The sequence below is a fragment of the Ylistrum balloti genome, unplaced genomic scaffold, assembly GCF_031769215.1.
Source record: "Ylistrum balloti isolate Yb309-2 unplaced genomic scaffold, AGI_CSIRO_Ybal_v1 Utg369850, whole genome shotgun sequence".
Taxonomy (NCBI): Eukaryota; Metazoa; Mollusca; class Bivalvia; order Pectinida; family Pectinidae; genus Ylistrum; species Ylistrum balloti.
The window spans coordinates 966,076-977,724 of record NW_026782003.1 but is presented as its reverse complement, the minus strand read 5'-3'; the positions used below and the strand labels follow the sequence as shown (position 1 = coordinate 977,724).

The 11,649-nt window shown below is 34.9% G+C and overlaps 1 protein-coding gene across 1 annotated transcript; it reads right to left on the bottom strand.

The window, feature by feature from the left end:
- Window positions 1-4,297: 4,297 nt before the first annotated feature.
- On the bottom strand, window positions 4,298-7,440 carry LOC132545617 (zinc finger and BTB domain-containing protein 24-like). The gene has a single exon (XM_060209313.1). The coding sequence runs from the start codon at window positions 7,438-7,440 to the stop codon at window positions 4,522-4,524; it is 2,919 nt and encodes a 972-aa protein (XP_060065296.1). The 3' UTR covers window positions 4,298-4,521.
- Window positions 7,441-11,649: the final 4,209 nt, after the last annotated feature.

Genomic DNA, 11,649 nt, shown 5'->3' with positions numbered 1-11,649 from the left:
CTATAATCTTTCTGTAAACAAAATACAGACCCTTTGGTATTGTACTGCCAGCACTTAAATCCAAGAAATCAAGCTAAAAACTTCTAAAAGATGATGGCAAAATATTCGGGATGTACACGTAGAAAAATTATAATGAAAAATAGAAGAACCTTACATGATTTCAAATCCACCGAAACAACATTTTTTATACTGAATAATTTGAAAAAAGGAAAAGTAATAATGAGACATTTCTGTTCTCTAACTATGAAATTGTTCACACAGTGTGATCTACCAGTAATTGTGTAGTCCTACCAAATATTATGACCTTTAGCTTACAAGGCAACATATAGTATAGCAAATGCCATAGATATAACAAAAGTCTGACATCTAAGGATTTCACAATGGTCATACTCAACTACTGTTGATGGAAGTCATACTCAACTACTGTTGATGGAAGTCATACCCAATTACTGTTGATTGAAGTCATACCAAGTTACTGTTAATGGAAGTCATACCCAATTACTGTTGATGGAAGTCATACCCAATTACTGTTGATGAAGTCATACCAAGTTACTAATGATGAAGTCATACCCAATTACTGTTGATGGAAGTCATACCCAATTACTGTTGATTGAAGTCATACCAAGTTATTGTTAATGGAAGTCATACCCAATTACTGTTGATGGAAGTCATACCCAATTACTGTTGATGGAAGTCATACCAAGTTACTAATGATGAAGTCATACCCAATTACTGTTGATGGAAGTCATACCCAATTTCTGTTGATGGAAGTCATACCCAGTTACTGATGATGGAGTCCTACCCAGTTACTGTTGATGGAAGTCATACCCAATTACTGTTGATGGAGTCATACCCAATTACTGTTGATGAAGTCATACCCAATTACTGTTGATGGAGTCATAACCCAATTACTGTTGATGGAGTCATACCCAATTACTGTTGATGAAGTCATACCCAATTACTGAGGATGGAGTCATACCCAATTACTGATGATGGAGTCATACCCAATAACTGTTGATGAATTCATACCAAGTTACTGTTGATGGAAGTCATACCCAACTACTGTTGATGGCAGTCATACCAAGTTACTGTTGATGGAAGTCATACCAAGTTACTGTTGATGAAATCATACCCAATTACTGTTGATGAAATCATACCCAATTACTGTTGATGGAGTCATACCAAGTTACTGTTGATGGAGTCATACCCAATTACTGTTGATGGAGTCATACCCAATTACTGTTGATGAATTCATACCCAATTACTGTTGATGAATTCATACCCAATTACTGTTGATGGAGTCATACCAAGTTACTGTTGATGAAATCATACCCAATTACTGTTGATGGAGTCATACCAAGTTACTGTTGATGGAAGTCATACCAAGTTACTGTTGATGAAATCATACCCAATTACTGTTGATGGAGTCATACCAAGTTACTGTTGATGGAGTCATACCCAATTACTGTTGATGGAGTCATACCCAATTACTGTTGATGAATTCATACCCAATTACTGTTGATGAATTCATACCCAATTACTGTTGATGGAGTCATACCAAGTTACTGTTGATGAAATCATACCCAATTACTGTTGATGGAGTCATACCAAGTTACTGATGATGGAAGTCATACCAAGTTACTGTTGATGAAATCATACCCAATTACTGTTGATGGAGTCATACCAAGTTACTGTTGATGGAGTCATACCCAATTACTGTTGATGGAGTCAGACCAAGTTACTGTTGATGGAGTCATACCCAATTACTGTTGATGGAGTCATACCCAATTACTGTTGATGAATTCATACCCAATTACTGTTGATGGAGTCATACCAAGTTACTGTTGATGGAAGTCATACCAAGTTACTGTTGATGAAATCATACCCAATTACTGTTGATGGAGTCATACCAAGTTACTGTTGATGGAGTCATACCCAATTACTGTTGATGGAGTCATACCAAGTTACTGTTGATGAAGTCATACCCAATTTCTGTTGATGGAAGTCATACCCAGTTACTGATGATGGAGTCCTACCCAGTTACTGTTGATGGAAGTCATACCCAGTTACTGATGATGGAAGTCATACCCAGTTACTGTTGATGGAAGTCATACCAAGTTACTAATGATGAAGTCATACCCAATTACTGTTGATGGAAGTCATACCCAATTACTGTTGATGGAAGTCATACCCAATTACTATTGATGGAGTCCTACCCAATTTCTGTTGATGGAAGTCATACCCAATTTCTGTTGATGGAAGTCATACCAAGTTACTAATGATGAAGTCATACCCAATTACTGTTGATGGAAGTCATACCCAATTTCTGTTGATGGAAGTCATACCCAGTTACTGATGATGGAGTCCTACCCAATTACTGTTGATCAAAGTCATACCCAGTTACTGATGATGGAGTCCTACCCAATTACTGTTGATCAAAGTCAGACCCAGTTACTGATGATGAAGTTAGAAATTTAACATTAGCATTGGTACATCCTCACAGCCTCATCTATTCTAGATTTGACATCCCTTTAACTACACTTGCAATTTGTAAAATATAAAATCATCATTTGTTGAAATTGGATTTCAGACTTTACTATAAAATGGTTTCATAAAAATCATAGCATTAAATTAAAGCAAAATATTTCTGGGTTTTTTCTGATTTTTTTAGGCTTAAGCATACTTTCTATGGCAGTTTCACAATCCATGATTACATATCTTTAAAATCAAAAAGTAATCTTCAAATACAAGGAATAACTACACATAATAAAACAAAAAAACAAAAAGAAACCCCACAATATACACATTTCATATCACATAATCACCTTTCATAAATACTAAGGGATTTTAAAGTTTTCAGGGATAAATGAAAAACTACTTTAAATACATGTGAAACTTAAAAAAAAACGCTTCTGTTTCACTGGACATCTGCTGATCTCAATTTCTAGTTATTATTTATCGAAACCTTTGTTATTGAAATTCCAGGTAATGCTTCATACTCCTCAGAAATTCAACATTGGATTTTATATATTCAATAATACTTGTTTTCAGTTTTAGAATCTTTGACCACAGTATCAGATTGACATTCTAGATACACACTATGTCATTGCACATCTAAACAACAAAACATGCACACACAGAAGTACACGCACATTGTACATTTCACCTCCACACTTCAAGAAATGATCACTGGGTAATAGTAGAAATTATTGAAGTGCACAAATGAACAGCACCAATTTATCATTTATGATCATATACATGTAGACGTTTTGGCAGGTTTTGTCAATAACCAATGTACATATGACTGGCATATCTGATCGAAAAAGTTTCAATTAATATTGTAGTTATCACAAAACTTTCTTGGATCTTGGATCACAGAATTTCTTGAATCTTGGATCGCAGAATTTCTTCTTGATCATTAATAATGAAGTTTATTTATGAGTATGACACATACAAAAGTTGAAAATTATTCCATATTTTTATGTGGGACAAAGAAATAGTTATTGCACTAGTGAATGATACATCAAGAATAGTTTTAATATATTCAATTATTCAAACGAAGGTACATATATAGTAGAATTTTCTACCGTAAAGCAAGTATAGATTTGGATTTAAGCACATGCAGAATTTTTCTATTGCTGAGGCGGTCACCATTTTTTTTCTTTGTTTTTTTTTTCTTCATATACATGCCCATGTAATTACATAATCACTAATGTAAATTAAATAGCAAAACAATATTTCTCAAAAACTCAAAATGTTTGCATATTGAATAAATAAGTAGCATAATATTTAGAATTTAAACAGTATGAAAATGGCAAAACAGTTCCAATGTCACAATGCTTTAAATGGCACACCAAAGGACATTTCTAGAAGTCAATACAGATTCTGTATTTTGTCCGACCATTTCTCATCAAATGTAGCAAAAGACAAGTATTCTTGGTACATATGAATGATATCGTTTGTTAGCTTTTTGCTCCATGTTTGCAATTGCCGACAATGATCTGATTCCCAACTGATGCATTTTTATCTCTAACAAGGATGATAATCCCAAAACCAATGAAAAACTGCAAATATGACTGAACTATTGACTCTCCCCACCTCCATCCTCCTTCAAGTGTATTACACTTTCCTTAAAAAATCTATGAAAACGACACCAGTTCATACCCAAAATGAAAATTAAAACATTCTGAATTATGTATTTTAAGCAATATTAATTTATAATTAAGGCAACTGGCACAATGTTGCAAAGAGAATTTTCCACATGACAATTTCATTATTATGATTTTTGTATTATATATTTCTAGTACCAGTATGATTAAAATGTTATTTAGAATTAAAGTTCTCCAAATTTTCATTATAAAATATTAGAAAAATTCCTAAAGTTAAAGATACAGTTAATGATTACTTAAAGTTTGTTACTTGAAGACCAGAGAGGATGTTAGATATCATTATATCTTATCAATTTTGACTTCAAAGCTACTGACCATAAATTTAGTAAGTATCCAATATCTTGATTTATCATCATTGGTTTTGGTTTTGGTATTGAAGCGGATTATAGTTCTGGTGCATGTACAGATAGGGAAATGGAGGAACAGTCCATTGCCCTGGGGTTTTATTGTCGTATTGTCTTTGATTGGAGTCGTGAACTTGTTGCTGCATGTCTGTGAAAGTGTGGTCAGAATTCTGACCATCACGACTGTCTTTTCTCCGAAGGTCCGAGTAGCTGTCAGGGCCAACACCGGACATATAAGCTGCAGACTGATGTGGCAAATGCGTCACCTGATCAATGGCAGCTGTAGAAGGATCTACAGTATAGGGAAGGTGGGGTAGGTGCATTGTTGTATGACTTTGACCTTGAGATTGTCCTTGATTTTGAGCCTGAACTTGTTCCTGATGATGCATGGTACTCACTGCTTGGAGAAGAGCTTGTTTACGTAGATACTCGGCAGTTGCAGCTGCCATTTGTTCATCCTGGGGCGAAAGGCCATGGGCTGAAGCAGCGGTCACATGATCTAGTGTCCTTGACAGAGGTCGTACTGTTGTCACAGGTGGTAATGGCTGCTGTTGCTGTTGATCTTGATGAGACATGTAATTGTCAACTGGTTCCGATGTTGAATCAACACTCTCTAAATGGTGATCTAATTTCTCTGAACTTTGTCCAGTTAGATGTTCACCAGAAGCACCAATTATCCGTTCCACTATATTACTGAACACTGCTCTATTTTCTGCCTCGGGGCTGGACATTATCTCTGGTGTCTGGCTTTCTGTATTGTTGGAAACTTCCTGTTCATTAGACAGGCCCTTTTCCTGGTTTTCTGATTCAGTCTGTAAATCTGACCCACCAGTTGTAATAGGTCTACCACCTCGCCTAACTGTACCATCAAAACTCTCAATAAAATAGCCTTCCTTTCCCTTCAGGTCTGATATAACACCTTCTCTCCATCTCTTGGGATCTTTCTTATGGACCAAGATCATATGACGCCTAATGATGGAAGTGTCACTAAATTTTCTTGCACAAAGACCACAAGAAAAAGGTTTATCACCATTGTGAATTCTTTCGTGTCTGTACAGAGCCTGTTTTTGTGTGAAACCTTTTCCACAAACACCACAGAGATGATCCTTCCCTCCCTTGTGCACTTTCATGTGAATAGCAAGGGCAGAAGATTGTCGGAATAGTTTGTCACATACCTCACATTTGAATCGTTTCACCTCATCATGGGTGTATTTGTGTTCTTTTAAAGACTTTTCGTACGCAAATGACTTGTTGCACACCTTACAGATATGTGGTCTTAGACCCATATGTACATTTGCATGTTGAATGTAAGAGTTTTTCTGAGTGAAACTTTTGCCACATGTCGGACACAAAAAACTCTTTCTGATGCCCATATGTTCAGCTTTGATATGATAATTTAATACATATTTAGTACTGAATCTTTTATCACATTGATCACATGGGTATTCAGGCTTTTCATAATCATCTTCATGAACTTTCTTATGTTTGATGAATGTTCGAAGAGATTTATACATCTTACCACAGGTGTCACAACAATGTTGAGGTTCAACATGTGTCAACACATGTCGCTTCAGGTCTTTATGAATACCAAATGTTCTATCACAATGCTCACACTTCCATTTTTTCATTCTGTGGTTTCTTCTATAATGTTCACCAAGCTGACTTCTTTTCTTTGCTACATAAGAACAGGAAGGGCATGGATAATCACATGCTTTCACAACATTTTGAGATCTTTTCGCTCTGGATTTCTTTATCTGTCCTGTTCTCGTTTTCCTTGCTTGCCTCCTGCCAGCTTTCCTTTCAAATTTTATTTTCAAGCCATCAGCTTTATCATTAAAGGTTTTATCAGGAAGCCATTCTTGATCATTGGCATCTTGCTTTTCCTGGTAATTTTCATCATCATCATCTATATCATCAAATTCTGGCTCCTGAACATCATCTGCTTCATCCACCCCTTCTGATATTTCTACGGTCTCCTTTGGACCATCATCTCCTTCCTCTTGCTTTATTTCAACAGATGGTGCACACATGTTTTCAATGTAATCTTTTTTAGGAGTTGTCTTTTGTAGTTTCACTGGAACACCTTTCCTTTTGTGTTTCTTTTTTGGTGGTGATATTTTACTAATCTTCTTAGCAATATTATCAACACGAAGTGTTTGTTTAGTTTTTGTTCTTGTTACAGTATGTTCAGGTTTACTAAACTCATGCTTGATATCTTTGTTTCTATTGACAACTTCACGATTTGCTTGTTGTTTCTTATGCACATAATTTATTGCAGTGTCTTCCTCATCAAAGTCAAGGTTGATATTGTTTTTATCGTCATCCTCACTACTATTCACGACGTTTTCTGGAGGTGACGCATTTTCTTCTTCTTCATCCTCGTCTTCTGTCTCTCCGTCATACATTGGATCTGTATCAGATACTTTCTCTGTTTCAGTATTTCGCTGATCAGCCATGAAATCTTTGGATGAAAATGTTAACACAATTGGATCAGGAATCTTACTCTTCCCTGCATTTGGTTTCGGTGTTTGTTCTGTTCGTGTATTCTGTTGCATACCATGGTATATAGTTGCTGGCTGTTTTACAGAGCTGTTTGTGTAAATATTTTCTGGAGTGTGATTAGAGAATGTAGGCTGAATACCGTCATCGTAATCCAATGAGGTGGATACCGGTGGAATACCATAAACGGAATTGAGAAGTTCAATCAAGAGCTTATATGCCGACATCATTGAGTTCCAATCCCCTGCCATGCTAAATTTGCCACCATCTTCATATAGGTCAACGCCTGCTTCCCGACTGATTTCTGTAAGCTGAACATTTGACAATGGTGTAGAAACATCCTCAAAATTCTTCAAGAAATCTGACGAAAGTTCCGCAGATGTATGCGCAAACACTTTCTTCATAACTCTGTGCATCGACATATCCATCTTGATTTATATATGCATCACTGGATTACCTCGGGAAGTTGTATTTTCACAATATTTTCCAAGGTAGTTTCGTCCATATTGCCAACCGGAAGTTGATACCTATGATGCGCTGAAGAGAGTACCACATGAAGGGAGTTAACTAGGTAACTGTTCACATAATTTCTCAGTAATTGTCGAGACGTAACAAAGTGTTTTTATACGTCTCTGGTAGCGAAGAAGAAATTGAAATAAAACACGCCTGTGAAACAATTTGCTACAGTATTTGAAATATAATGATAACACAATTGGAAGTGTGTGTTTGAAAATTTATCAAAAAAAAAAAAGAGAGAGAGAGAGGCATGGTTTGGCTGTTGTTGCAACCCACTTGGTTGTTGTCAGTTGTTGTTCAGTAATGGATTAATTATATTTATCCTTTCGGAACATCTGGCCTAGTCTTCGTGTGATTCATTTTGCTCCATGAATTTTAGAAAGTATTGTTTTGTCTGCTCATGTCGCCGGTATTCTAACCCTAGCTTCAACTTTTCGGACCTACAATGCAATACTATTGTGTAACTATATATGGCAATTGTGATTTGCTATCAATTAAGTCTACATTCACCGGAGTCCGACTACATTCCAAACAGGAATTGATGAGCTAGAAATGACATGGAGAGATTAAACTTGGTCTACTGACTCTTTTTCTTTGAAAGTTACTCGCATGTCTTTTTATGCCCTAGCGTTATGATACATATGTAGCTCTGAAATAACCTCATTAAGATTAATTATTATATTGATATTGTAGCTCTTGAAGACTTTTAACAGTCCTTAATACCTAACAAACAATAGCAGCCTTGGAATGGACATAAATATCCATCTACCTCTTGTAAATGTTCGGCGAAGGGACTCCAGCAAGCTGGCCCAATTATGTTTGAGTTATAAAGTGTAACATGAGATTTTGATATATGGTTAAATAGCAATGAAATAAGAAGTAACAGATAAGAAAGTGAGGTACACAATTTCATTTGACGTATTGAACGGCCAAGCAAAAGAATCGTAACTCTGGATGTAGCTATTGTGGACATACTGCTAGGTGTCTGCACAAATTTCTCTGTGCAGATTTTTTATCCATACTTTGATCAATTACGCTTAAAGTTACTTTAAATGGAAGTAATACTAAAATTAAGAATGGCGTCATCGGAAAAGACGAAGAAAAATACGTAAAATCAGAACAATATTGAAGCGATTTCATTCGCTTTATTACCAATAATTATTAATAATAATAATTTTGTTATTCGCGGAATGATTTTTTTTTAATTCTTCAAAAAAATTATGATAATAACAGAAAAGATTACCATAAATGTCATTGTCAGAGAGCCTGGACTTACCAATATCGAAAGAAACCAGTAGAAAACTGGAGAAAAGGGAGATAGAAAAGAGTTGCAAAAAGAACAAAGGGCAATAACTCTCCAAAAGTTTCTTCGGGTGACTTTGTCACAGAGGAAAATGGTTGTAACATTGCAAAGTCGTTAATGCAAATAAATTGGTTAAAACTCCGAGAAAAAGAAATTGTCATTGTGTGATGTATTGCTCCTTTGTTATACAACTATATTGATATTTCGACGGTGATTCAAAATATTGACAATCTGTTTATATTCCCTCAGTGAAAATCTGAAATATGGCTCAACGGATGTAGAGAAAATTCAAGAGGACTTTTCTTTTTTAAGTTTATGAAGAATTCTATTTGAAGAAAATAGATTGCAGTCAGTGACTCAAAGAAATTTGAGCTGGAGATATCTTGTTTTGAAAGTACAAACATGCATATGTTATAGAAATAAAACAATAATTTAATTCATACCAAAGTTTTATCGAACTCTCCGCACAGTATCAATATATAATGAATTTGAACGTCATGCATTACATGCTACTTAACAGTTTTAAAAACGAAGCAAAATACAGTTTGCGTTGAGATATTATTCAGTCACCTAGTTTTCATCAAAATCGGCAACAGGACAAGGACTTAGAGAAGGGTGTTGGAATAGGGAGAAATCAATAATAAAGATATATTTATGAAACATTATGCCCACGATTGCAGCAAATTTCTGAAGTGGGACATTAAAACTGCACTGTGTAAGGCATGTGATTATTGCATGCACAATTTTTCAAATGTAGGTCAAAGGTCATGGTCAAGGTCACATATTGGTACCACCGGAAAGGTCTTGAACTAACTCTTACGGTACAATATTTATGGGCAAAGTTAAAGATAACAACAGACGGACAAACAGACAGCACAAAAACAATATATCCCCGATGTTTCGATCCGGGAGAATAAAAACAAAGAAGTGTTTATGAATTTGAGATATAGTTTGCAGCATGGATACGCTCGAGCTGTTTATGCTGAATGCCGAGCTGACCATGATTTGTTCGACCTCTGGGTATTCAGACATCCTATAAAACACAATAATTTGCTTGCAATTTAAACAAGAACTTGTTGCATATCTGGCGTGGTGCACGATATTTATGATATGCTGGAATCAAATGTTCTTCTTTGATCCATCAGTATGTTAGATATTTGATAGGCAGCTATATGTTTTATTTATAAATTCCATCTGAAATATACCATTGTTATCCTTCTCGGTTATAAGTTTCTTGACAAAAGCACTCTGGGTTTGCATTTCACATATAATGTACAGTTCATGCTTGGTAACAGAAGTCTTCATTGCGACATAAACTACTGTAAGTAATTGTAATGTAATGCAGTAATCAGTCGAGATAGGGCCTAAAAAAGATACATTTAATACCAGTGTACACATATATAATGTAACAATGACACGGAAGAAACATTTAAAACATGTTTATTCTAAACACATCATCACTCAACCATATTAGATTTAAAAGGTAACACTTAAAATTAATAAATTTTCTCAGCTTCATATGTCTAAACAAGCAAGAATAAAATTAGAGTAACCGTTATATAATGATTTTAATGCTTGAAAAACATTCATTTTGTCTTTTGTGTAGCATAAAATAGATGTATTGTTTTTAAATATACAACTTCTGCATAATACTGCCGTTTCGGCAGATGTACATCTGTACTTGATATGTAAAAATATTTTCAAAATAAACTGAGTTACGTTTCAATAGATATCTGTATTGAGAAAATGTCTTGGGCTGACTTAAACTGATTTCTTTTGCTTTAAATATGTATTATGTTACCAGTATAAGGTGATTATGTAACTTGTCTACGTATATGTCACGTGTAAATAATGTGTCACGAGATGCATGTATACACGTGCACATCTCATAAGAAGCGGGAAATAATGTCCAAATGTGTTCATGTTTGCTAAAACTGTACATGTAGGTCATAAACTGTATACTTGTAGGTTAAAACTGTGTGCATAAACAGTAAAGCTCATAATTTGAGCATTTGAATGTCATAACTATGTACCTTTAGGTCACAATACGTGCACGTAAATATCATAACTGACTATATACAGGTCATAAGATGTCTACATGCATGTCATAGCAGCTTATATGTAGGTCATAAGATGTGTATTTATATGTCATAGCTGTTAATAGGTAGGTCATAGATGTGTATTTGTATGTCATAGCTGTTAATAGGTAGGTCATAATATGTGTATTTGTATGTCATAGCTGTTAATAGGTAGGTCACAGATGTGTATTTGTATGTCATAGCTGTTAATAGGTAGGTCATAAGATGTGTATTTGTATGTCATAGATGTTGATAGGTTTGTCCTAAGATGTGTATTTGTATGTCATAATTGTATATATGTGGATCATAAGATGTGTATATGTAGGACATAGTTGTTTATAGGTAGGTCATAAGGTGTGTATTTGTATGTCATAGCTGTGTTTATGTAGCTCACAAGATGTCTGCATGCAGGTCATAGCAGTTTATATGTAGGTCATAAAATGTATTTGTACAAAATAGCTATGTAAATGTAGGTCACAATATATGCGCTTGAATGTCATAACTGTCTATATGTAGGTCATAAGATGTGTATTTGTAGGTAATAAGGTGTTTATTTGTATGTTATAACTGTGTATATGTAGGTTATAAGATGTCTACATGCATGTCATAGCTATTTATATGTAGGTCATAAGATGTGTATTTATATGTCATAGCTGTGTATATGTTGGTCATAAAATGTGTACATGCATGTCATAAAGGGTGTACATGCAGATCATAAGGTGCTTCTACGCCTATCAAAA

What these genes read in the sequence shown, in the direction of transcription:
- LOC132545617 (XM_060209313.1), bottom strand. Translation starts at nt 7,440, where the DNA reads ATGGATATGTCGATGCACAGAGTTATGAAGAAAGTGTTTGCGCATACA.